Source organism: Pristiophorus japonicus, chromosome 12 (genome assembly GCF_044704955.1).
Source record: "Pristiophorus japonicus isolate sPriJap1 chromosome 12, sPriJap1.hap1, whole genome shotgun sequence".
Taxonomy (NCBI): domain Eukaryota; kingdom Metazoa; phylum Chordata; class Chondrichthyes; family Pristiophoridae; genus Pristiophorus; species Pristiophorus japonicus.
In genome coordinates this window covers 190,502,898-190,530,724 of record NC_091988.1, presented here as the reverse complement: position 1 = coordinate 190,530,724, position 27,827 = coordinate 190,502,898, and the positions used below count along the sequence as shown (strand labels likewise).

General features: G+C 45.0%; 1 protein-coding gene and 1 non-coding gene across 2 annotated transcripts in view; both read left to right on the top strand.

Annotated features, from left to right (window-relative positions):
• The window catches only part of LOC139277622 (DNA topoisomerase 1-like), a 92,102-nt gene that overhangs the window by 53,368 nt on the left and 10,907 nt on the right, over window positions 1-27,827 (top strand). Inside the window, exons 9-20 of the mRNA XM_070896335.1 lie at window positions 964-1,079; window positions 10,041-10,162; window positions 11,232-11,354; window positions 11,661-11,848; window positions 14,395-14,539; window positions 15,679-15,822; window positions 16,611-16,796; window positions 19,020-19,088; window positions 21,582-21,696; window positions 22,378-22,505; window positions 24,377-24,471; window positions 25,856-26,005. Coding sequence (XP_070752436.1) covers window positions 964-1,079; window positions 10,041-10,162; window positions 11,232-11,354; window positions 11,661-11,848; window positions 14,395-14,539; window positions 15,679-15,822; window positions 16,611-16,796; window positions 19,020-19,088; window positions 21,582-21,696; window positions 22,378-22,505; window positions 24,377-24,471; window positions 25,856-26,005 — 1,581 coding nt within the window. The remainder of the gene's footprint in view (window positions 1-963; window positions 1,080-10,040; window positions 10,163-11,231; window positions 11,355-11,660; window positions 11,849-14,394; window positions 14,540-15,678; window positions 15,823-16,610; window positions 16,797-19,019; window positions 19,089-21,581; window positions 21,697-22,377; window positions 22,506-24,376; window positions 24,472-25,855; window positions 26,006-27,827) is intronic.
• On the top strand, window positions 6,920-7,039 carry LOC139277857 (small nucleolar RNA SNORA26). Its single transcript, XR_011596167.1, has one exon. It is a non-coding gene; the product is annotated as a small nucleolar RNA SNORA26 (small nucleolar RNA).

The following is a 27,827-nucleotide window of genomic DNA, read 5'->3' as shown; positions in this document are numbered from 1 at the left end:
GTTGACCCCTGCTTTATTTTTGTGCTTCAAAAATGGTTCGGTCTTGTGCGACACCCGTCAATTGATAAGGCAGGAGATGAAATGGCAGACGGTGATGCTCTTGGTGCACCAGAAATTGATGGAAGTGTTTGAAGAAGCCAAACTGGATCTTGACTACATAACAGACTAAATTTGGGATTCTAGGGTGCTGATGACTGCCAGTTAGTGCTTTGTACGTAGAATTACTGTGTCATTACTTGTAATTACACACTGTCTTTTGTCACTTTAAATAGAAACCCTTTCACTGAAATATTTCTTTCTCTACTCTCGTTTTAAACTTTTTTTGTTGAAAAGACGGAAATAATATCCGAAAATTTCTCAAGGAAATTTTCAAGGAATCAAAAATGCAGAGCTCTTAGTGAGGCCTCTTGCCATACTGTTGTGCATTGTCGATAGCTTCTCTTGTTCAAATACCCACTCAGCGAAGATTGAGAGCAAGGCACCTTGCCAGCAATTTCCGTGTAGGCAGTGTGCAAATGTAAGGTGGAAACATTGGTGGGAGGCTGGGGAAATGGGGGGCAAAGTTTAGGCTTGGCGAGGGTGTTGTGCAGAAGGAGGAAGAGAGAAGCCAATCACCATTAACAACCGGTACTAAGAAGGGCGTGGGTGAGGGCAGGCCTGGGCTTGGTGATGACGACTTCCACAATTCTGTCAACATTCACTGTCTAGTAATATGAGAGGAAGACTGACGAGAGCTGTAACCCAGTGCATAGTCGCTGTCTTCCAGAGATGAGGGCAGAATGTTGCAGGGGGTGGGCGCAAGAATATATATATAAAAATACATCTTTGCATAATTTCCATACTGACCACAACCCGCTCACGTTTTAATGAAGCTTTCAGTGTTGCCGCGTGTGGACTAGGATTCCTAGCTGTGGTGTAGTAATATTCTAGCAAAACCTCAAACATATTTTCTCTTTTGTGCAGGTGGGAGGAAGAACGCTATACTGATGGTGTGAAGTGGAAATTTCTGGAACACAAAGGCCCGGTATTTGCTCCTCCCTATGAGCCACTCCCGGATAAAGTTAAATTCTATTACGATGGTAAGAGAGAGTATGTATGTTGACTTTGAAAATATTTATGATCGGTGGATGAAGAAGGAGTGGCTGAGAAACGACAAAATGAAGCATATATAGGGAAGGTTTATTGCTACGATTCAGTTAGTGATAAAGTTACAACTATGACCTGATATTAGAAAGTAGAACTGTGATTCACAATATGTTGGGTTGTGACCGGCCAAGTGTTTTAGTTCCAGCATAATAACTAGCCATTGTGTGACCATAATAGTAGCTTCAAAGGGCACTGGTTGGTTTTGTCTCATTTCAACACTTGTTAGTCTATTAATATCACCACTCTCCACTATCTTTATTCATCAGGAACACCACTTTAATTTAAATAAAACAACTGTTGCGGTTTTTATACTGATATTTAAACAGTGCCACTGATGTTCAAGCATCACCACACTGTTGATCTTCGGAATTCTGAAACTTTGTCCAAACAGGTTTCCAGAGGTGGTGCCAAAACCTGGTTGAAGGAGTAATTTGGCTTTTGCACAACCAGATAATTCCCACTTGAATGCTACGCTAGGATTTGCTTTGCGGCACTCAAAGTCTTACATTTATATAGCGCCTTTCATGCCTTCAGGAAGTCCTAAAGCGCTTTGCAGCCAATGAAGTACTTTTGAAGTGCAGTCACTGTTGTAATGTAGGAAAAACGGCAGCCAATTTGCACACAGCAAGCTCCCACAAACAGTAATGTGATAATGACCAGATAATCTGTTTTTGTTATGGTGATTGAGTTAATAAATATTGGCCCGGAAACCAGCGATAACTTCCCTGCTGCTCTTCGAAATAATGCCGTGGGATCTTTTACATCCGCCTGAGAGTGCAGACGGGGCCTCGGTTCAATGTCTCATCGGAAAGACGGCGCCTCCAACAGTGCAGCACTCCCTCAGCTCTGCACTGGAGTGTCAGCCTAGCTTTATGTGCTCAAGTCCCTGTCGTCAGCGAACTAACTCGGCAGATTTACTAAGACTAATAGGTGCACGGGATGTGTTGCTGAGGTTGACTGCAGGGTAAGTATTGAGCCCCCCTAGTTTTGATTAGTTTCAAATGTACAAAGCCCCATTATTGTGGGCCTCCGTGATTCCTCACAGTCAAGAGTCCATCAACATCATCAGCACTTGTGGCTCAGCAGCTTTTTATTTATACATTTTTTTTAAATCCTTGATCAGATTAATGAATATTTTGAACAGTTTGGGATTATATGAGGAGCTAAATGGGTGAATACAGCCTGTGCATTTTGGAAACTGAAGCCTGCCAGTTTAGAAAGTGCCTCAGTATTTGATGAGTGACTGTACAGCAATGCTGCATCTATGTTGCGAGCCGGTTCAACGTCTAGATCCCGCCTTGCTCGCATTATGGGCTGGTCCCAATAGCATCCCAACCACGTTTCAAAGTTGCTTTTATTCAAGACTGAGATCGATAGATTTTTAGACTCTAGGGGAATCAAGGGATGCGGGGATTGGGCGGGAAAATGGGAGTTGAGGTCGATGGTCAGCTATGATCTTATTGAATGGTGGAACAAGCTCGAGGGGCCGTATGGCCTACTCCTGCTCCTAATTCTTGCGTGCTGAAGGTTGTTCTGCCCGCAGCAGCTGTCGGTGGTTCTCTGTGCTGGTGGAGCTATCAACCTCTCATTTACAAAAGCAAAAGTACTGCGGATGCTGGAAATCTGAAATAAAAACAGAAAATGCTGGAAATACTCAGCGGGTCAGGGCAGCATCTATTGAGAGAGGAACAGTTTGCTTTTCAAGTCGAAGGGTCGTCAACCTGTTTCTCTCTCCACAGATGCTGCCTGAGCTGCTGAGTATTTCCAGCATGACCTCGTGTTTATGTTGCTACCAATTTCAAGGCAGCAGCAATGTAAATGGGGCACACATGGTAACCTACGGATATGTTCCCGTCTCATTTCATGCGATTGTACATAGTGATCGAGCCTCGGGAAAAAGAGAAAATGGCTGACCTGAATTAGTTGCTCCGGCAGCCACTGTCCTGGGTGCAATGAGCTTGTGTCACTGATCAAATAGACCTAATTGTTGGGCTGAGTTCCCTCTACGTGCTCAGCTGGTTTATTGTGATTTTCTGGGGTGAGTTCTGTTGCGTGTTCCTGCGTAATTCCTGTGGAGGTTGGAACGGGCGTGGAAAGTGTGTGGCAATTCAGAAAGTGCTACATCTGTCTTTAAAAAGAGAAGGAAGAGTCTTGTGGGTGAGGGAATACTTCACGTTCAAAGTATTCACCTGTTTTTATTTAAAGTATAAATCTGTTGTTTTCCTTTTTTAAAAGCCAATTTCCTGTCATGGTATTGATCTTGCTCATCACAGATCTCACCCAAGATCTGGTCACCACATTACAGGAAAGATGTGATTGTACCAGAGAAGATACAATGGGGATGTACGAGGATGTTACCTGGACTGGAGAATTTTAGCTATGAGGAAAGATTGGATAGGCTGGGGTTGTTTTCTTTGGAACAGAGAAGGCTGAGGGGAGATTTAATTCAATGGTATAAAATTATGAGGGGCCTGGATAAAGTCAATAGGAAGGACCTATTTCCCTTAGTAAAGGGGTCAATAACCAGGGGGCATAGATTTAAAGTAATTGTTAGAAGGATTAGAGGACAATTTTCTTCATGCAGAGGGTGATGGTCTGGAACTCACTTCATGAAAGGTTGGTAGAGGCAGAAACCCTCATTGCATTTAAAAAGTACTTGCATATGCACCTGAAGTGCTGTAACCTACAGGGCTATGGACCAAGAGCTGGAAAGTGGATTAGGTTGGGTAGCTCTTTGTCGGACAGCACAGACACAATGGGCCGAATGGCTTCCCTCTGTGCAGTAAATTTCTATGATTTTAAGATGGTACTCATAATTTTAATAGAAATCCTGATTCAAGTCTACCTGAAATCTGATCCTAAACCCCCCCCCCCCCCCCCAAAAAAAAACAAGCATGTTCTGGCGTGCTGCTGGGCATGTGGAAATGATTTGTGCTCCAGAATAAATCACTAAGTATTTCTAGTTAGATAGCTCAGCGAATGACGTGAGTGTTTGATGTGGGAATAGACTGATGGGATTTAATGTTGTGAGGGTTAGTGTTGAGGCCTGAAGTTGTACCAGCGTCCCCTCCTGTTCAGTCCTCGCCAATATCGGGCTCGGCCGTGTTCCCAACACCCTCATTTCTCTGAATTGTTCTGCAGTATTTTCATGGAAAGGCCTGATTTGATGAGTCATTTGCTCAATGAGCAGGAAGTGTGGGAGTTGCTGCAGTGAAGCTGAATCAGCTCTTATCTGTTGGCAGAATGATCGTCACATATCTGTGGTGAAGTAATACTCAATTCCACTACCTACACTTCAGTTTTTAAACCATTTCATAACCATAACCATTCATCATCTTCTCCCCCAATTGTCTGTAAAACGCGGCAATGCACAGCACATGTGTAGCATGTTGTCTGACTGCCTGTTTGTTCCCATAACAGGTGTGGGGTGGAGGTTTGAGTAAGTTTATCACTTGATGATCATTTGTTGCCTGTGTACATTCCTGCTTCTTGGTGTAAGAGGTTTAATTCAGGCCTGCTTTAAACCATTGGTGTACTTTATCATAATGCAGCAGCTCTCATTTGCATAACTGCTCTTTGCACAGAAGGAAACGCGCAAGTGATTAAAATGGTGGGGCGGCAGCCCCATGAAGGAAAATGTGGAGGGTGTTGTTGAGCGATCAAAGATCATACGATGAGGGGAAAGTTGCAATTTGAAATCTGGAATTCTCTGCCCCCATAGGCTGGATGTTGGGACAGTTGGAGATTTCAGGACTCCGCTTGATAGATTTTTGTTGGGTAAGAAAGAGTATCAAGGTCTATGGAGCTACGATGGGTAAATGGAGTTGAGGTGCAGATCAGCTGTGATCTAATTGAATGGTGGATCAGGCTTGAGGAGCTGAATGGCCTACTCCAGTTGTTGGGGTACAGGAATGGAACTGCAGTGGTCACAAGCCTGAAATGCCTCCAATGGTAGAGGGAGTGAGTGAGCAGTCAGGAGCTGAGGGTGCATATAGCAAGTGTGGCTTAAGATGCTTGTTGAAATTGGGGGGTGGGAGAGGGGTTTGAATGCTTGACTGTTGATTATGATTTGTTGGGGGAAATGGGGACACTGGAGATGGTGATTATGTCAAGAGAGCACACTGGCCAAACCAAGGAAAGTATTGGAGAAGTTTGTCCTTGAGGGGATGGGAGCAGAGGTGGGAGTAATCCAGAGTTTGAAGAAAACTCACTGAACACTTGATAAAAAACTTGCATAACTCCCATCCGGATTGAACAGGACACCAAAGATCCACCTCGCTGGATTTATCCCCAAGCGTGCAGCCAAGCACAGTGGTGGGGTTGAGGTCAGGGGCATGTGGCCACATATGGGGAAGTACCCACTGACTCGTGTGGAACTATAACCGAGCACAGTGTGGTCACCTTCAGGAGTGGGGAGAAAGAGAACCGATTCTTTTTTGTTCAGAATCTATGGGCCCAAGTTTCCACAAGAAAAACAACGGGCGCCCCTCCGAGCTGGGCGCCCGTTTTTCGCGCCTAAAACGGCGCCTAAAAAAATCCTCTGTATTCTCCACCTACCTCTGGCCCTCGGCGCAGCCAGCACGAGCTGTGGGGGGGCGGAGCCAGGTCCCTGCGCTGAAAACAGTGCCGGGACCTCTGCACATGCGCGCTACAGTCGGCACGCAAGTGCAGTAGCTCCAGGCGCCGAACTGTGTGGGAAGGGCCCAAAGCACGCAGCCCCTAGCCCTGGCTGAATGGCCTCACTGGGGCTGCGTGAATAAGGCTCCTCCCACGGCCAGCTCCTGCTCCGCCCCCGACCAGATCCGACACCCGCTCCTCCCCCCCCCCCCCCCGCCTCCAGACCAGACCCGACCCGACACCCACTCCCCCCCCTCTCCCTCCGCCTCTCTCTCTCTCTCTCTCTCTCTCTCTCTCCCTCTCCCCCCCCCTCCTCCCGCTCAGCGGCACGAATGGCTGCAGAATTCTCCCTGGCTGAAGCACTTTCACGCAGGTAGGAAGATGGTTTATTTAATCTTTTCTTGGCTTATAAATGTTTATTCAGGTAGGATTTATTGTAGAATTTAATGAGTTCCCTCCCCCCCCCCCCCCCCCCCCACCTCGTTCTGGACGCCTAATTTGTAACCTGCGCCTGATTTTTTAATGTGTAGAACAGGTGTTTTCAGTTCTACAAAAATCTTCACTGGCTCCATTCTACTTTAGTTTGGAGTACATTTTCACTGTGGAAACTTTGAAATCAGGCGTCAGTGGCCGGACACGTCCCCTTTTGAAGAAAAAATTCTGTTCCAAAGTAGAACTGTTCTACCTGACTAGAACTGCAGAAAAAAAAATGTGGAGAATTGCGATTTCTAAGATAGTCCGTTCTCCACCAGTTGCTCCTAAAAATCAGGCGCGAATCATGTGGAAACTTGGGCCCTATAGACGAGCATTTTCCCTGAACACTCAAGTTTTTTTTTACAACAATCCAGCTGCTTTCATGGACTTTTTTTCTCTCTCTGGTCCTGGTCACAGTTTCACAACTTGCCATGCTGGGATTTGAGTCCATGACCTCGGAGTTGCTCATCCGGTACCATAACCTGTAAAATACTATAATAATACCCTGTTCTGTGTGTGTGTTGCGTGTTTCTCCATTCTTGGTGTTAAATTGACACCGATGGGCTTGGATCTAAAAACATCACATGGGATTTTACAAACTATTGGCGACAAGATTGGGCTTGACATATTTTACTTAAGAGCTTTCACTGTTGAATAATTCTTCATCGCTCCCCTCTTAGCTTTGCCCACTCATGGTAATCCAGTTCTTTGAGTGGCCATGATTGAGGGGTAGAAAAATTCTTCTTTAAAACCCAAAGCAACAGCTTCCCCTGTGCTTTGGATCCTGTCAAGAGGGACAAATGTGGTATGAATAGCCTGGAGTTGGCATTGCAAGTGATTCTGCGATGGGATATTAACTAACTGTTTAACTATCTTTTTATGATGATGCTTTTGTGTTTTAAATGCCAAACAGGGAGGTTAATACTTTTTTGAAAAGGTTATAAATGGATGTACGTGTGTACTATGGTGCCCAACTGTCATAAACTGTAATAAACTTTCACTTCATGATTGTAAACCAGTGATCTCAGTATACGGTTGTACCTCTCCAGTCCAGCACCCTTGGGATCTGACCGTTACCAGACCAAAGAATTTTGCGGACCACGAGAGGTCATGCCAACTCTAGTGCTGTCAACAGTACCCTAGACTTACCGCCTCAGTCAGCCGCCTCGCTCCTCGCTCCCTCTCCGCGCCAACCCGACTAAGGAGGGAACACCGGAGGTAGCAGGTAGAAGACAAGCAGCCAGCCCCGGGTCACAACCCCCCCCCCCCCCCCCCCCCACATCCCTTTGCTGGTGCCGGACCAGTAATGTTGCCGGACCAAAGAGTCCCGGACTGGAGAGGTACAACCTGTATACAGATTGCACAATCATGTAGCATTTATAGTCAACTAATGAAGGGGAGTTTGACCACTCGGGAGTCTGTAGCTTTCCATCCTCCATAGTTGCCATGAATTAGATACTTCTCCATTTGAACGCATAAACTTGATCCCATGGCAGAGTGTCCTCCTTGTGTAACTGTTGCTCTGTGCTGGACACGGCATGAAGCAATAGGGATCGTGTAAAAAGCTCATTTAAGGTAGCTAGCCTTTTTCCTCATTTGCTCTTTTTCTTCCCCCACTCACTCCCTTTGGAGGTACACATGCTGTTCTACCTCCTGAGCTCCCTTTCTCACATCTGGTGTGGATCTATGTGCTCTGACAGCAAGGATTGGGTGAATGCTGTGTGGAGGCAGGGATAGGCTTGGGTTCCTTTGTGCTGCAAAACTGGTCTATTAATTTCGGAGTACATTTTGCAAGGTTCCACTCCCGACACAGGATTTCCAGTGATTCACACGAATGCTCTTCGTGAGCGATGCAGGTTGAAGAATCCTTCATTCCTACTAAAAATGTGGGAAACTGGATAGCGCAGTGGGTTAGATGTTGGGTTCCAAACCTTCTCCTGCTGGATGTCCGGGTACCGTGTGAAATTAGTTTGGGCAGATTCAATCCCGTTCATACCGGGCAGGAGCATATAACACCAAACTTCCACCAATTTCTTTGCATACATTACAACAGTGACTATGCTTCAAAAGTACTGAAATGGTTGTGAAGTGCTTTGGGACATCCCAAGGATGTGACAGTTGATAAATGCAAGTTCTTTCCTTTCTTGCACTAATTGGGAGTGTCGCTTACCCTGGTCTAAATGTAGTTGGTGTTGAAAGGGAAATCGGCGCTGCGCTGATATAGTAGCTTCTGTTCTTAGTCTGGGGTTTAGGCATGTTGGGGCAGAGTAGAGGATCTTTTGCTCTTCACCTGATCATGCGATACTTGACCCAAGAGTGCTTGACGCTGATACTGGGCAACTCTACACTGCTAATCAACGTGCACTAAAGGTACCGTGCTCATAATGTACATAATTAAATTTAGATGTTACAGTCAGAACTCGTAATACTTTAGGATGGCGAGCACAAGAAATAGGAGCAGGAGTAGGCCATTTGACCCCTTGAGCCTGCTCCGCCATGTAATCAGATCATGGCTGATCTAATCATGGACTTGGTTTCACTTCCCTGTCCGTTTCCTATTACCCTTTATTCCCTTATCGCTCAAAAATTTGTCCCTATCTCCGCCTTAAATATATTCAATGACCCAGCCTTCACAGCGCTCTGGGGCAGAGAATTCCATAGATTTACAACCCTGAGAAGAAATTTCTCTTCATCTCAGTTTTAAATGGGCGGCCCCTTATTCTGAGACTATGCCCCCTAGTATTAGTTTCCCCTATGAGTGGAAATATATTCTCTGCATCCAACTTGTCGAGCCCTCTCATTATCTTCTGTTTCAATAAGATCACCTCTCATTCTTCTGAACTCCAATGAGTATAGTCCCAACCTACTCAATCTATCTTCATAAGTCAACCCTCTCATCTCCAGAATCAACTAGTGAAACTTCTCTAAACAGCCTCCAATGCAAGTATATCCTTCCTTTAATACAGAGACCAAAACTGCACGCAATACTCCAGGTGTGGCCTCACCAATACCCTGTAGCAGATCTTCTCTGCTTTTATACTCTATCCCCCTTGCAATAAAGGCCAACATTCCATTTGCCTTCCTGATTACTTGCTGTACCTGCATACTATTTTTTTGTGTTTCATGCACAAGTACCCCCAGGTCTCTCTCTAGTGCACACTTTATAATTTTTCTCCATTCAAATTATAATTTGCTTTTCTATTTTTTCTGCCAAAGTGAATAACCTCACATTTTCCCACATTATACTCCCATCTGCCAAATTTTTGCCCACTCACTTAGCCTGCCTATATCCCTTTGCAGATTTTTTTTGTGTCTTCCACACCATTTGTTTTCCCACCCATCTTTGTATCAGCAAATTTGGCTACATTACACTCGGTCCCTTCATCCAAGTCATTAATATAGATTGTAAATAGTTGAGGACCCAGCACTGATCCCTGCAGCACTCCACTAGTTACTGTTTGCCAACCGGAAAATGATCCATTTATCCCGATTCTCTGTTTTCTGTTAGTTAGCCAATCCTCAATCCATGCTAATACATTACTCCCAACCCCGTGAACTTTTATCTTGTGCAGTGGCCTTTTATGTGGCACCTTATTGAATGCATTCTGGAAATCCAAACACACCACATCCACTGGTTCCCCCTTTATCCACCTTGCTCGATACATCCTCAAAGAACTCCAGCAAATTTGTCAAACATGACTTCCCCGTCATGGGTTTGATTGAATGAGACAGTGTTTAAAATGAAGATGTAAGTTTACCCATTTGTCCCTGTACTGGTGGCTGATTTCAATCTTGTTTTTTAGGAAAAGCTATGAAGATGAGCCCTCAGTGCGAAGAGGTTGCGACATTCTTTGCAAAAATGCTCGATCATGAGTACACTACGAAAGATATCTTTAGGAAGAATTTCTTCAAAGATTGGCGAAAGGTAAATTTGAAGAGCGAAAAAGGGCAAGTTTTGGATAGTGGGGGTGCTAGTTAAAAAGCAAAGTCTTTCAGTATCCAAATCCTACAATTTTACTATCAGCTTGGATCTTTTATATTAATCGAAGCAGGCAGACATGGCCTTGGTTTATCATCTCTATCTTAAAAAAACGAAGTTCAGCACTCCCTCAGTACTGCATTGGCATGTCGGCCTAGATTTTGTGCTCAAGTCCCTGGAGTGGGGCTTGAACCCACAACCTGCTGTCTCCGAGGTTGTCACACTACCCACTGAGCCACGGCTGACTCCAAGCTTGAGTAAGGAGCTCCAAAGTGCAGGCCCGAAGTGGCTGAATGCTTTTCAGCAAGGAGAAAGTGCACAGAAGCATTTGGGACTGGAATAGATTAGAGAGATGGGGTGGGATATCCCTAGGAGATGCTTTATAAATACAGATGCTTTTCTTTTTTTTCTGTCAAGGATACGCACCAAATGGCTCCTTTTCCCTTCCTACCTTTTGAAGCCAAGACCAGAGATTTGGAGAAGGCGGGAGAAATGACCAAAGCTGTTGCTATTAGATGTTATTTTTGTTTGTCGATGTGGATGGGAAGATTCTTCTTCAAACAAAGCGGGTGTTTTGACTGGAAGTGGAAGGGGAAGGAACAATTCTCCTGAACCAGATTCTCAGTCGTAACGTTTTTGATTTCCCCATCCTGTTGCTGCACTTGGTAGAAAGTGGCCACAGTAGACGTGAGATGATGAAGGCAGGATTTGCAAACTTGGGAGGAAGTGTTTATTTTTCTTTCACTTGTCACCTCTGAGCACTGAGTCACAGCCCAGTATATCTTTATAAAGAGTTTGACCTGACTGGACAACGATGCTGCTTTGCTCTTTGACCTTCTCCCTGCATGTTGGATAGTTGATCTGTGCCCACGCCTCGCCTAGTGCCACTCTCCGACCTGCTGCCACTACGTGCGTGAGAAAGACGGCCCCCACAGTCATTTCTCCCAACTTTTGTGCTATGGTCAAACTTTTGCTGTCTTCCACTGCATTTAATCTTTGCTTTGCTTTAATCTAGGAAATGAAACCTGAAGAAAAGTCGTCAATTACAGATCTCAACAAGTGTGACTTTGAAGAAATGAGCCAATATTTCAAGACCCAGTCTGAGGCTCGAAAGCAGAAGTCCAAAGAAGAGAAAAAGGTTTGTAGCGGGAGATGAGTTGAGTTATGCCCCCTCCCAGGGGGCGCTGTTGGTGAATGTGGCATGGTGCCAGGTTGAATCGCTCTTGTATTCACCAATCTCACTTGGCACTTTAATCTGTTTCAGCACTGGGTTCTGGAAGAGACAAGTACGTGTGTGTGTGTGTGTGTGATCAGACTTGGCCATGGTGCCTCGAAGACCTAATGCACTTAATAATCACTGTCGAGCTTCACATGTGAAGAATTACCCCTTCAGGGAAAAACAGGGAGCAGTTGGATTATTGAGTAATTTTTTGAACTTAAACAGAAATTAAAAGAAGAAAACGAGAAGCTTCTACAGGAGTACGGGTATTGTATAATGGATAACCACAAAGAGCGGATCGCGAACTTCAGGATTGAGCCGCCGGGACTCTTCCGAGGCCGTGGTAACCACCCAAAGATGGGCATGCTGAAGAGAAGGATTAGGCCGCAGGACATCATCATCAACTGTAGTAAGTGAGTATCTCTGAGGGGAAGCCCAGGCGTTTGCTAGCTCAACATTAATGACGAGGCATTTTGTTTAGAAAATTGTCAGGGCTACACCGATGGTCCAGTAGGTAAGGTTCAAGACCCGATCTAGTGCTGAGCCATACAGAGCAGCAGACTACAAATTTGATTCGCAGTCTGTGCTGAGGGTTAGCTGGTCTTAACTGGAGCAATATTTGGGCTACTTTATTTTGCCTGTCATTCCCTGGGCTAGGGAAGGGGTTAAATCTGCTGAGGTCCTCGCTCTTGAATTCCATTCAGTTACCACTACTGCAAAGCGCACGTGGATGGATATTGGGTGAGAACACAATGAAGGTATGTAGTGTCGCCCAGAGCCACTTTCTAGCTTGTTATCATCATAGGCTGTCACTCAAACGAGGATGACTTGCTTCCAAATAAGTTCAAGATGTTGTGGTCTTGTGCATGGATTTTTCTAACGTGTGATGACCGTTGCACATCAGCCACCACACGGGCTTGACACAGCTAGGCCTTTATCCAGTGGCAAGGGTTAATCAGGATAAGTAGAGACCTGCTCTGCTGTACGGACCTAGTGCGCGCACAAATCACAGTGTGGGCTGGTCCGTGTTGCCCCTGGGCCCTCGGCTCTTCTGGGCCCCGTACCCTCATTTGCCGCACCTCCACCGCGATCTCTCACCGCTCCTCCGCCACAAAACACTTGCCGCACCTCCGCACCAAAACATACGCCGAATCTCCACCACGATCAGCCACCGAATCTCAGCCACGATCCCTCAACGCTACTCCGCCCTCGATCACTCGCCACACCTCCGTCACAACCTTCCGGCTCCTCTGCTTTACCAGGGCCCTGCCCATGCTCCAAACAGCGACCTGGGTCCTGATAACGACACCCATTTGTGTCGGCTCGCCCTGGAAGTTGTGGTATGTTCCAGCTCTTTTATTGCCCAACCTGCGGAGGTGTTCTCTCGCAGGTCGGGGGGTCATAGAAACATAGAAAATGGGTGCAGGAGTAGGCCATTCGACCCTTCGAGCCTGCACCGCCATTCAATGAGTTCATGGCTGAACATGCAACTTCAGTACCCCATTCCTTCTTTCTCGCCATACCCCTTAATCCCCCTAGTAGTAAGGACTACATCTAACTCCTTTTTGAATATATTTCGTGAATTGACCTCAACAACTTTCTGTGGGTAGAGAATTCCACAGGTTCACCACTCTCTGGGTGAAGAAGTTTCTCCTCATCTCGGTCCTAAATGGCTTACCCCTTATCCTTAGACTGTGACCCCTGGTTCTGGACTTCCCAAACATTAATAAGAACATAAGATGGTCACGATGCTTTAATCAGTTACGCTAGATGCTTTAATCTAGCTTGTACATGAAGGATGGGCCCAGGGAAAGGAGACCAACGCCTCCTCAAACTAGCACTTTTCATGACCTTCGGACAGCCCCAAAGTACTTTACAACCAATGAAGTACTTTTGAAGTGTAGTCACTGTTGTAATGTAGAGCTAAAGGGTTAAATCTCACCACACAAGTTTACTGGTCCCTCCTCTTGTCTTTTTTAACATACGTACAAATGCTGGAACAACCTTCAGTATGTCTTTATCTCCGGATAAAACGGAGCCAAGGGGATATTGGCTCTAAAGGTTTTGGTAAGAATCTGACCACGTACGCTTATTTTGGAGTGTGACCTTCATGCTTAACAGTAATGCTCGCACAACTTTACTTCAATTGGGAAATATCAGACCAAAAATTTGTTGCAGAACCCAAGACTGTGAGAATCATTTTAAAGCACTTTTGATTGTTAAGGCTAACGGGGGCAGCAACCCAATGTTTCGCACTCGCACGGTTACAGGTAAAGCCCAATTTTATACAGAGTAGGGCAAGAGGGGTTACATAAATGAAGTGATATATTCATTTCTGAATGTTGCACATTCTATAATTGCATATTTTTCAAGGCCAGTCCTGGCAGTTCAGGTCCGCCCTCGTGCCAATTGCTCAGCTGATGTATTCTGCTTACAGGACAGTCAGTGAGCTGTGCAGTGGGTGTCCCGGGACCAGTTCTGATGCCAATCACAAGGCATCCAAATAGGGAGACATGAGGGCTGTCTGGCTGGCTGGCGATTGCAATGAAAGAAATCCTTCATCACTTGCTGCTGAGTGTTGGTGCTCCCTCAAGTTGTGAAGCATGGGTACTGCAGCACTAAATTCTGAGCCATGGACCAAATTGAATTTTCCACCTCTTTGAAAGTTTCAGAACGGGCATGCTCTGGGTAGTGGAGAATGGGAATTTAAATCCATAGACTGTGCAGGAAAAGATTCTCGAGGAGGTGGATCACAACTGCAGCATTAGGTACGGGAAGTTGCCAGATGAGCTGTAGAAATGCTGCTGAAGCTATCGGCCTGAACCTGTGTGTTCTTTGGGTTTCTCGTGTTCTTTTATTTTCCACCTTTTCTGAAGGCCAGAGTGTCTGTTTATAAATGCTGGTGTCGATTTTTAACATCCAATGTGGCATGTTACTGAGCTCTCCCCTTTATCTCCAGGGACTCCAAGGTTCCACCTCCTCCTGAAGGCCACAGGTGGAAGGAGGTGCGACACGACAACAAGGTGACTTGGCTAGTGTCATGGACCGAGAACATCCAGGGCTCCATCAAATACATCATGCTGAACCCCAGCTCCAGAATTAAGGTACAATGAGCTCCTGCGGCTGATGGAATGACTGACTGGTGTTTAATCACAGGCAAAGACCAGCAGTCTAATCTGCTGCATCCAGGTCTACACTAAAGCTATACTTCTCTTAATTTTGTCGCCCTTTCGAGAAAGTTGTTGATTCTGCTGCAGGTCCAGGCTCGCGCTGCAAACTGTCCTTGACTTCTCAAGAGGTGTTGTTTTGTAGAAGTTATTATTTATTACGCAAGACAGGATTGATGAGCATAGATGCAAAACTTCCAGCTGTTGCCTGAGGGGAAGGCGGGGGGGCGTGAACAAGAGAATGTGTTTGTCTGCTGGTAATATAAAACAACCTTTTGAACAATGTAATAGCTGGGCAAATCTTGCTCGTGATCTGGGAAGCTGGCAAAATAGCACTAGGTGGTGGGCATGTTGGCGGGTACAACGACTAGGCTTGGATCTCCTGAAGGACAAGTAGCAACTGTAGAAATGTGAACAGCAAACTGACAGAAGAGCTTGTCTGTCTTGTGTTGGCCTTCATGCCATCGACACACTCCCATTTAATTTCTCCTTGCAACAAGGGTCATCTTCGCGTGTGAAGAGCTGTCACCATTCGAAACAGGAGCCAGCAAGCAAAAGGACATTGGTTTCAAAAGCGAATTCGATACCAATTTAAAACTAACTTTTAAGATGATGATCCAAATCATTTTCTGATGAGTAAATGTGCCTCGTTATATAATAACAGCAGGCTGTAATTGGGGGAGGAGGGGCATATATTCCTTTTTTCAATAACTATTAACCTGCTAACCGAATCGGATTCTTGGACAAAAATTGTACGTTTCAAAGACATGCTATCCAGTGTTCCCTGCAAGCTGTGCTTTGTTCTGCGTGGCCTGTTTCTTTTCATGCGCAGTCACTTTAAATTTCTGCGCATGCGCAGTATTTCCAATGTAAAAGCGCGGGTCCTTGCAGATTCCTACGCGACCACACATGTAGCGCATTCCTGCATGCCATTAATTATCCTTGAGCAGTTTTGGGCCAGTGGCTGGAACTGTGCCGCCATTGATCTTGGACCTAGGTCCTCAGGCACCAGTCACCAGCTAATGAACCACCCGCAGCCTATTTAAAAACTGACCGTGCTTGTTCTGTTTAAATAGGGTGAGAAGGATTGGCAGAAATATGAGACTGCTCGGACATTGAAGAAGTTGGTCGATAAGATACGTGCACAGTACAGGGAAGACTGGAAGTCAAAGGAGATGAAAGTTCGGCAGCGTGCTGTCGCACTTTACTTTATTGACAAGGTGAGTGAAAGAAATTGTTGTGTATGGTATCGGCCCTAATGGAGATAGATCTTGGTGGCAGAGATGGAGGACAAGTGATGGAGATATATTCCTCCATTGTCTAACCCTTCAACATACCATTCTATTAATGGGTTCCTCTACCATGGCTTGATCCCATTTAACTGCACCTCCAATATCTTTAATACCAAAGCAGCACTTGCCTTAGAGACTTCCTGTTGTATAGGAAATGTGTGCTCACCCCAGAATTAGCATGTTGTTTAGTTTTTTTAAAACGAAGAATAAGAAAGGCATTACACTTATATAGTGTCATTCACAACCTAGGGATGTCCCAAAGGCTGTCGTCACTGAGACTGTATGATGGACTTATTGATCTCGAATTACCACTTTAGAATCATTGAGCAAAAGATGCTTGCCAGGTGCAGAATATTGAGGCAAATGAATGTAACCCACACCAAGCTGAATCATATCGGAAATGACTTTCCTCATAGGAAGAAGAACTTGGGAGTGAGTCAAGTCTTTGTGCCTGCACATTGCACTTCCTGACAGCTGACTTGATTTGTTTAATAATTTACATCTCTTGGGCTGGGAGCCAAATAGATGAGATCTATGTGGGCAGCAGAAGAACATCTGATGCAAATCCAATTTTAAATGTTTTGGATGCTTCCACATAACCGATCCCTAGTTGCGGGGTCTGTGCAGATGCAGTGAGGTGCACTGCAGGCTCCTTCCCAACCAGTGCCTCCTCAATCAATTATCTCTGACTCTGTTCCTTTTCTTTCCCAATGTAGCTAGCTCTGAGAGCTGGAAATGAGAAGGAAGAAGGGGAGACTGCAGACACGGTGGGTTGTTGCTCCCTGCGAGTGGAGCACATCAACCTGCACGCTGAGATGGATGGTCAGGAATACATGGTTGAATTTGACTTCCTGGGTAAAGACTCCATCCGATATTACAATAAAGTGCCAGTGGAAAAAAGGGTAAGATTTGGTGGGACTGTTACTGGATTCGTTCTTCGTAGTCGCGCTCCATTATTGGTTCGGTTGTTACAAGATGGTGTGTAACTGAGCCAAAACTGACCAGGAAGGTCCGCATCCTAGTTTGATTCTCCGTCTGTGCCAAGCTAGCTGACCTCTGGTAAGGTGGCAGTGTGGGTGCTCAGGGCTAGGGCACCACGCCTGACTGTTACCCGGGTGACCCGTTAGAAAGTGCAGATAACTGGTGAGAATTTGATTGCACTCCACTGTGAGGCCTTTCACAGTCAAATGGCCCACTAGTGCTGTCCACATTATCTTTCTTAGCCACCTAGACAGGGTGTTGGAATGTTGCTGGCACATGCGGAACCCAGCAGGGGGAGAATAAATGAAAGACTTGCATTTATATAGCGCCTTTCACGGCCAACAGATGTCCCAAAGCACTTTACAGCCAATGAAGTACTGTTTTAACGTGTAGTCGCTGTTGTAATGTAGGAAATGCAGCAGCTAATTTGTGCACAGAACGCTCCCACAAACAGCAATGTGATAATGACCAGACAATTTTAATTATCGATGTTGGTTGAGGGATAAATAATGGCTAGGACACTGGGGATAACTCCCCTACTCTTCTTTGAAATAGTGCCATAGGATCTTTTACGTCCACTCGAGAGCAGACATTTCACCCGAAAGATGGCACCTTCCTCAGTACTGCACTGGAGTGTCAGCCTAGATTTTGTGCTCGAGTCTCTGGAGTGGGACTTAAACCCACGACCTTCTGATTCAAGTGAGAGTGCTACCCACTGAGCCACAGCTGACACAGCAAGGGGAAAATTGGGAATAACTTTTTAACTTTAAGTTTTTGTGCTCCACCAGTAGCTATTTAAGATTATGCAGCCTAGTAATCAATTTAAGTGCGGTCTGGGTGATTTTACTGCAATGACATACATTCAAGCTTTTAAAATGTTGCATTAATTCTAACATTCATGTGTGGTGTATATATGGAACTCCAGATTATCTGTGTTTCAAAATCTATTCAGAAGAAAAAGCACCAGCCTCTTGATATATCTCTGCCCTCTCCCAAAGTATCCACTATTCTGGATATGGATCATCTGAACTCATCAAATAGAATTTTGCTTGTACCTCAAACCTAGATAACATTATGCGAAACCCCACCATTGGATTACAGTTAAACTCTGAAAAGGTGCCCTCTGTACAATCAGTAAAACTGATGCAACCTTATCATTTGTAGCGCAGATAAATGCATCCTGGAATCTTAATCAGGCTCAAAGCAGATTATTTTAAATGAAAGCTTTGTGCTAATGTTTTCTGCTAATTGTTCCTTGGTCACCTAATGTGGCCAATACCATGATTAAAGTTTGCCATTTTTATCTACCATGTTCATGGCTCAAGCCAGAGTGGATCTTTGGACTGCGCTATACTGATGCTGAAATTCTTTTTAGTTTGGATCTGTTGGCGGGTGGAAGGAAGCTTGCTTGTAACACATTTGGTCCTGGTTTTGTGTGTTTTAACATATGGTGTACATGTTATTGAATTCTCCTGTAAGTATTGTGAAAACTTTAAAGCCTGTTAAAAGGGTTGTTGACCTGACTATATCGGCTTGTTCTTTGCAGTATTGTCAATCTGTTTTAACCAGGCTTCCAGCCCTGAAGGCTTGGCTTTCATCTCTGTTTACCAACCCCCATAGTACACTCAGTATTGTAGTGCACAGTACAGTCTGTACTTAATTAACTTCTGCTTCAGCACTTGGCTGGTGCTGCAGAGCATGGAGTGAGCTTCTGTGTTTTTTTCTCCTGAAATTAGAACTACGGGACTGGTCACTGTAATATGTGGGTATTGTCACTGTTTGTTTGGGATTGTCTGTGTATGGTATTACCTAAAAATGAGGATAAACCCTGTAGAAACTGGTGTCTCAGAATACAGTCAGCTTACATAGAACTTGCAGCACAGAAACGGGCCACTCAGTCCTTGATAAGTTGAGAATGCACCTGACACAGATGGACATCTATAATCGGCTGCACTCCTGTAAAGTAAAAGTACATGAATAGAAAGGATAAAAAGGAGAGAGCAAATAAGGTGGAGTGGGGTGGGACGGAGCAAAGATTGGAAGGATCCAATCTAACTTGGGGAGGGGAGGGTTATGTTTTTGACGTGAAGTACTTTTCAGCTAAGAGACGTTGCAGTGCCTCATATTCTTACCTTGTACCTCAGGTATTCAAGAATCTTCAATTATTTATGGAGAACAAGCAACCTGAAGATGACCTTTTTGACCGGCTCAATGTAAGTAGCAGCGCTGTGAAATGTGAGTGGGGCTCACAGGGAACCTGATGCTGCTTTAAGGTTCCTTGGCTAGCACGGCATGTTCAGTTCAGTGCCCACAGATTGGTGGGTCCCATATTTTACCTTTCTCCCTCATCCACTGTTGGCGTGCGCTGTCTGTTGTGTTTTGTAGCTGTAGGAAGGCGCTCAGCGGCGATCGAGCACTTCCTACAGAGAGGGGCGCAGTGCCTTGTTGTTGTGGCCAGTTCCACTGCCAATGTAGGTCCTGTGGTACAGAGGAAAGATGGGAGAGAAAGGTGAAATGGGTGGGTCGTACCTTTGTTTGGGTCAGAGTGGCAGTGGCGGTTTTTAATGCACAAGCAGTAACTGCCACTGTGGAGAACACGGTTTTGTGGGGCAGTGTATATTTGGTGGCTTTTGGCTTATGATAAAGAGAGACTTGCATTTATATAGTGCCTTTCACAACCTCTGGATGTGCCAAAGTGCTTTACAGTCAATGAAATATTTTCAAAGTATAGTCACTGTTGTAATGTAGGAAAGGAGTAGAAACGTAATGATGGAAGCAGCCATCCGTTATAATGTACTTACCACATAATCGATGATTAACTGTGTGGCTGTACAGCGGTCTGGAGGGCCCACGCAGGTCACACGCCAGCTTTTACATGGAGGAACTCTGCATGGCGCAAATTTAAATGGGCCGCGCAGCTAAAGGCACCACGCACAGAAAAAAAACATAAGGAACATTGCTTAAATTTCAATTTTCAAGGAATGTCCATTTTAAATGGTGCAGGCCACACCTAATTGTTTCAGATACATCCACAGTCTTTATTTTCCCTCTTTCTATCCCCTCAAAAACATACCACACACTAAATTGAACACATATGGGATCCATCTGGTGTCTTTACTGAATGACCTGGGTTTCTATCCTGTGAACCAGATTCTCTCTCCGATAGTCATCAGTGATGTAGCTAGCAGCTCGAAACTTGTACACATGCACCACCTGATCCACACCCTCCCCCAGCCTAGCGTTCTTGGCTCCCTCATGCAGACACCTAACCATACGTTCTACTCCATATCCTCTGAGTGAGTATTTTCTAATTTTAAAAAATCTGCTCCAAATCCCGCTGCTTCTTCATGTTGAAATACATTTGTACGCTACTTTGGCCATCCCCTTTCACCCAAGGTTAAGTTGAGTTAATTGGTGTATTTGGACTTCCAAAAGGCATCTGACAAGCTGCCACATAAAAGGTTACTGCACGAGATAAAAGTTCACAGGGTTGGGAGTAATATATTAGCATGGATAGAGGATTGGCTAACTAACAGAAAACAGAGTCGGGATAAATGGTTCATTCTCGGGTTGGCAATCATTAACTCATGGGGTGCCGCAGGGATCAGTGTTGGGACCCCAACTATTTGCAATCTATATTAACGACTTGGATGAAATGAGCAAGTGTAACATAGTTAAGTTTTCTGAAGATACAAAGATGGGAGAAAAAGCAATGTGTGAGGAGGACACAAAAAACCCTGCAAAAGGATATAGACAGGTTAAGTGAGCGGGCAAAAATTTGGCAGAAAAAATTGAAGAGCAAATTATTATTTAAATGGAGAAAAATTGCAAAGTGCTGCAGTACAGCGGGACCTGGGGGTACCTGTGCATGAAACACAAAAGGTTAGTATGAAGGTACAGCAAGTGATCAGGGAGGCCAATGGAATCTTGGCCTTTATTGCAAGGGGGATGGAATATAAAAGCAGGGAAGTCTTGCGATAGTTATACGGGGTATTGGTGAGGCCACACCTGGAATACTGCGTACAGTTTTGGTTTCCATATTTAAGAAAGGATATACTTGCTTTGAAGGCTGTTCAGAGAAGGTTCACTAGGTTGATTCTGGAGATGAGGGGGTTGACTTATGAGGAAAGGTTGAGAAGGTTAGGCCTGTACTCGGAGTTCAGAAAAATGAGAGGTGACCGAAAGATTATGAGGGGTCGTGACAAGGTGGATGCAGAGAGGATATTTCCACTGATGGGGGAGACTACAACTAGAGGGCATAATCTTAGAATAAGGGGCCGCCCATTTAAAACTGAGATGAGGAGGAATTTCTTCTCAGAGGGTTGTAAATCTGTGGACTTCGCTGTCTGAGAACTGTAGCAGCTAGGTCATTGAATAAATTTAAGACAGAGATAGACAGTTTCTTAACTGATAAGGGGTTATGGGGAGCGGGCAGGGAAGTGGACCTGAGTCCATGATCGTATTAAATGGCCATATGGCCTACTCCTGCTCCTATTTCTATGTTCTTATGTAAGTTGTTTGAGTGAAGAAATTCTAGAAATCTTCGATATTAGTATTCAGGTGGGGAGTGGTCGTGTAATGGAGCTTTACAGCAGATTGTGCAAAATAATTCTATTTCGCACTGATTTTAGTTTCAGTCTCCAGATTCTATTTAATATGCTATACTCACTCCCCTCTCTTTCTCTCTCTCGTTTTTTTATATATAGACTTCAATCCTCAACAAGCATCTCCAGGAACTAATGGACGGACTTACTGCTAAAGTGTTCCGTACCTACAATGCTTCTATCACTCTGCAGCAGCAGCTGAAGGAACTGACCAACCGTAAGTGCAGGTTGCAATGCCATCTGTGTGTTGGCACTGTGCCGGAGGCCAGAGCTGCTCTCTTCCCTCCTGTGCAGTTTGGCAATGTTACTGTTGGAATGGGAAAAGGGGAACACCTTACATACTGGTTTAGTTGCTTCACGATAAGGCCAGGGTCGGGCGTTGTATTGATGTGTTCGGATGATCAGTTCTGATCATCTCCCTGCAGTGTTGCCTGTAGATTTTTTTTTAATGCTTTGGTTAGTGAACCAAAAATCTTTTTTTTTTTGATTTTAGTCCAAAACCTATTGCAGATGGCGAGGTTTAAATCTAGAGTAATGAATACTTTTTGGACAGATGCCAGACCAGTATTCCTGCAGAGGGATCCAGGTGACCTAAATTGCAAAAGCAAAGCTTGGCTTGTTTAATTGAGCCATAGTTTGATTTGGGTGGGAACTAGGGGGGAGGGGGAGTGCACTCTGTCACTGCCATGGTATTTTTGTTCACCGTTTATTGTCATTGATGTAAATGTTATAATATTCAATTATATTAAGACTTGGCCCATACTGTGGCGTAACACTGATGTACTAGTGACTGCTGACTGTGAGCTGTGCTGCACTGCAGCAGCACCACCCAAACTACTGTGCTTCATTGTGACTGCACAGCTCCTAATAATCTGAATCTTGTTTGTTTGTTTCCTAGCGGATGAAAATGTTGCAGCAAAAATACTTTCTTATAATCGTGCCAACCGAGCAGTCGCTATCCTTTGTAACCATCAGAGGGCACCCCCAAAAACATTTGAGAAGTCGATGCAAAACCTGCAGACCAAAGTACGTAGCTTTTCCGCCATCCCTTAATCCCTGTATTAAATAAACAGCTGGTGAAGGAACCCATTGCTTTCCACCTGGAGTCTTATAGAGCTATACAGACTAAAGTTTGATTCCCCCTCCGCTGTTGAATTAATTGATCTCTGTTGGCACCATAATTGCCCTCTCCCAATTGGCTAGGAAGAGGGAAATATCAGCCAGAGTTCCTGCTCCTACCAGTGTGCAATAATCCCCATGTGTGGATGTCCGATGGGATTTGGATGTTGGCAATTGTGATGCCCTCGGTGGTCGAATAACCATCAACACTCACTTTCATATGAAGAATGGCTACCGGAGTGATGTGCCTGACGCCCGTGTGACCAGCAAACCCCAGCAAAAACCTGCGATTTCAAGACCAGGGAGTCAAAAATTGCGATGGTAGTCTAGGCCAGATGATTCAGTTCATCTGCTGATATGATGCCCTCATCCATTCCTTTGTTATTTCTAGACTTGACTTCTTCCAATGCTTGTCTAGCCAGGCTATCACTTTGCACCCTCCGTAAACTTGAGCTCATCTAAAACTCTTCTGCCTGTATCCTAACTCGCACCAAGTCCCTTTCACCCATCACTCCTGTGCTCGCTGACCTACATTGGCTCCCGGTCCGGCAAAGTCTTAATTTTAAAACTCTCATCTTTATTTTCAGATTCCTCCGTGACCTCGCCCCTTCCTATCTCTGTAACCTCCTCCAGCCCAACAACCCTCCCGAGATCTCTGCACTCCTCCAATTCTGGCCTCTTGCCCTTCTCCAATTTTAATTGCTCCACCATTAGGGACCATGCTTTCAGCTGCCTAGACCCTAAGCTCGGCAATTACCTCCCTAAACCTCTCTGCTTCTCTACCCCTCTCTTCCTTTTAAGAAGCTCCTTAAAACCTACCTCTTTGACTGACCAAGCCTGCCCTAATGTGGCTTGGTATCAATAACGCTCCTGTGACGTGCCTTGGGATGTTTTACAATGTTATAAACACAAGTTATTGATGCATTACCAGTTTTCTATGGATCTAATTAATGTTGTACAAGACACTGGTGCAGAATGTGAAGAGGTGGGTCTGTACCCGAGGTTCTCCACAAATTGAGGTTTGAATTTCGGCTATATTGATGGAAGGCAGCAAGTGGGTGAACAAGGCCCATTACTGCTTGTGACCAGAAATCCTAAAATAGTATAGTTAAACATTTATCACCAACGATCATCCCATATTTACAGTCTTATTTCATTTACCAGTCTACTAAGCTATTGACCTGCCACCAGCTGTCTCAATGGGAGGGGGATTTGATTGTTGGACATGCAGCTCAGTTTGTGGGCACCTCGAGGCTCTGTGGACATCTCGCTAGTATTTCTTGATGGCTGTTGAGCAGAAGCTGCCTGATTTGGGGTGCAAGTGTGGCACATTACCCGGTTCGCTGGTTCCCTTTCTTGCTGCACTGCTAGTGCCTTGAGAGGGCAACAGTGTCTCGAGTTTGCTTTTCTAGTGTAACAGTGTTTTAACTAATGCGTAATGTGTTTAAAGCACTGCAGAGAGCAGTTAAAAGTATTCACTGTTATTGTCATGAAATAATCAAATGAAATCTTCTGTTCGGTTTAATTTTATCTGATTTGTAGCTTATAGCCTGAGATTTACAGTCGGAGACCAGGAGAATGTGATGGTCTTGTTATCTGCTCGGTTGGGCCTATCGACAGTATAATGGGTTTATTGTTCTCTCGTCTCTCTCCCTCCCCCCCCCCCCCCCCCGCCCCCCATTCACACCACCTCCAAGATAATTTTGGACAGAATCTTCAATTTGTTTTGAAGATCTGCATTTTCTGTTGTACAAATGCATTTTTTTCTCTGTCTTCAGATCGATGCAAAGAAAGAACAAATCGGACTAGCCAGGAGAGAGCTGAAGGGTGCCAAAGCTGACTATAAAGTTAAAAGGGATGAAAGATGTCGAAAGTAAGCAGTCTATACTATTTTTAAATAAAAACACACAAAGCTAATTGCAGCCATTTCCAAGCTTCTGTTCTATTTACTGCATTAACTTCCATGGCCTCACCCCTCCCTATCTCTTTAATCTCCAGCAATCCCCCCACCCGAGATGTCTGCGCTCCTCTAATTCTGCCCTCTTGAGCATCCCGGATTATAATTGTTCAACCATTGGTGGCCGTGCCTTCTGTTGCTTAGGACCTAAGCTCTGGAATTCCCTGCCTAAACCCCTCCACCTCTCTTTCCTCCTTCAAGGCACTCCTTAAACCTACCTCTTTGACCAAGCTTTTGGTCACCTGATGTCAAATTTTTAATCTCTCAATGTTCCTGGGACCTTTCACTACGTTAAAAGCGCTATATAAATACAAGTTGTTAGTAACTTGGTTAAAGGCTGCAAACAACATCCCCCGTAAGCTGCTCTGCCTCCTGCGCAACCTGACTCCCCCACTGCGCGGCCCATTCAAACTTTTGCGCATGCACGGTATCTACAACGTGAAAGCTGGTGATCGACCTGTGTGGGACTTTGCAGGTGACTGCGTTGCCGTGCAGCTTTACAGGAGCATTGGCTGCATAGTTTGATGATTCAGCCTAATAACATGGGTAAATGATTTGGAGGCTGCAATGCGCATCCATACAGCATAAATAGTCTGCGCACACTCCTTCCCCCTCCCCTCCATTACAACAGACATTTTAAGTTGCCCCGTACCTATTGGGAAGACCAATTCAAACCCTAACCCTTAATTTGGGGTGTCCAAACTACTTCCATCTTCTGGGTCATATAGTTATAAACCACGGAGCCCAGCAGGCCACACAGAATCACTTAAAGAACAAAAGAACTTGCATTTATCTAGTGACCTCGGGATGTCCGAAAGCGCTTTATTGCAAAGCAACCAACTAATCACCACCAATGAATTTAAGAACTAATTTTGTGCAATTAAATTTGCATCAGAGCACCCTTTTATTAAAACTAAGTTACAGATGGGTTTAGATTGTTACCATCTTCTTCAAACTATGGAGTTCAATCAGGCAAGCCAAGAAATGTGAGGCAATGACAGACTGTTTCACTGTGGTTTTTGTGGGTTTGTTATGGGTCCAGTGCTCCTCACTGTACAGCCCAGCCTTCATGAGCAGCCTATAATTCACTCACTGATATCTACTTCCTGTTATCTTCTCCCATGCCCAGTTTGTAGGCCCTTGGCTTTTCTGCTACTGTATGAGTGTTCCCACCTCTCTGTACTACTCTTAAGATAAGAGGGGTAACTTGCTGGTCCTTTCCCGAGTTAACATAACTGAGCCGATTGATTCTTGATCGAGCGAGCTCTGCATAATGACCCATTTTATGTTTTCTACACAGAGCTGTGGAAAGCAAGAAGAAAGCTGTCCAGAGGCTTGAAGAACAGTTGATGAAATTGGAAGTTCAGGCCACTGACCGGGAAGAGAATAAGCAGATAGCCCTTGGGACTTCCAAACTCAACTACCTGGATCCTAGAATCAGCATTGCTTGGTGAGTGTATTTGGTTCACTCGGGCTCCTCCCAGCTGAAGAGTTTCCATGGCAACCCAAGATCCTATTCAGTTTAAGTATAGCATTAAACAACGGGGGGAGGTGCGACACCAGTTTAAGATTCTGGAAGTATAAAATGGCTGTTCAATAGCCTGAATATACAAACAGTAGAATTTATGGATCTGGTCAAATACCAATACAAGGAAGGATGAAGGATTTAGCCGCTCTTTTGGGAACAGGGCTGAAGGGAACCTTTCGTTGCCCGTGGGAGTGTGAAGCTCATGACTTGAAATCTGAAACTTGAAATGCCCCAAATAGCCTTTTCCTGCAATTTCAGTTCCTGATGTTCTGGGAGATGTCTCAAAGTGGCAGCATTTTCCTAGATTTCCCATAGTCGTGCAGTGCTCACAGTGCGGAAAATGGTTTTCTGGATCCTTTCTGTTTGAAAAGGTTTTGCTCTTCGCAGCCAAGGATCTTACTAGCTCCGGGTGCTGTGTATATCGGTCACCGTCTCGAATTTAGATTCCTCTGGGATCCTGAATTTTCTACGATTCCCTGTTCTGTGCTTTCCTTTCAGAGCTGCTTCTAGCTCAGAGCTGTTCAATCACCAACCGCATTATGTCATTGTACTACTTTCCACTGCTGCGATCGCATGAGTTCATAGAAACATAGAAAATAGGTGCAGGAGTAGGCCATTCGGCCCTTCTACCCTGCACCGCAATTCAATGAGTTCATGACTGAACATGCAACTTCAGTACCCCATTCCTGCTTTCTCGCCATACCCCTTGATCCCCCTAGTAGTAAGGACTACATCTAACTCATTTTTGAATATATTTAGTGAATTGACCTCAACAACTTTCATGTGGTAGAGAATTCCACAGGTTCACCACTCTGGGTGAAGAAGTTTCTCCTCATCTTGGTCCTAAATGGCTTACCCCTTATCCTTAGACTGTGACCCCTGGTTCTGGACTTCCCCAACATTGGGAACATTCTTCCTGCATCTAACCTGTCTAAACCCGTCAGAATTTTAAACGTTTCTATGAGATCCCCTCTCATTCTTCTGAACTCCAGTGAATACAAGCCCAGTTGATCCAGTCTTTCTTGATAAGTCAGTCCCGCCATCCCGGGAATCAGTCTGGTGAACCTTCACTGCACTCCCTCAATAGCAAGAATGTCCTTCCTCAAGTTAGGAGACCAAAACTGTACACAATATTCCAGGTGAGGCCTCACCAAGGTCCTGTACAACTGTAGTAACACCTCCCTGCCCCTGTACTCAAATCCCCTCGCTATGAAGGCCAACATGCCATTTGCTTTCTTAACCATGCCAACCTTCAGTGACTGATGTACCATGACACCCAGGTCTCGTTGCACTTCCCCTTTTCCTAATCTGTCACCATTCAGATAATAGTCTGTCTCTCTGTTTTTACAACCAAAGTGGATAACCTCACATTTATCCACATTATACTTCATCTGCCATGCATTTGCCCACTCACCTAACCTATCCAAGTCACTCTGCAGCCTCATAGCATCCTCCTCGCAGCTCACACTGCCACCCAACTTCGTGTCATCCGCAAACTTGGAGACACTACATTTAATCCCCTCGTCTAAATCATTAATGTACAATGTAAACAGCTGGGGCCCCAGCACAGAACCTTGCGGTACCCCACTAGTCACTGCCTGCCATTCTGAAAAGTACCCATTTACTCCTACTCTTTGCTTCCTGTCTGCCAACCAGTTCTCAATCCACGTCAGCACACTACCCCCAATCCTATGTGCTTTAACTTTGCACATTAATCTCTTGTGTGGGACCTTGTTGAAAGCCT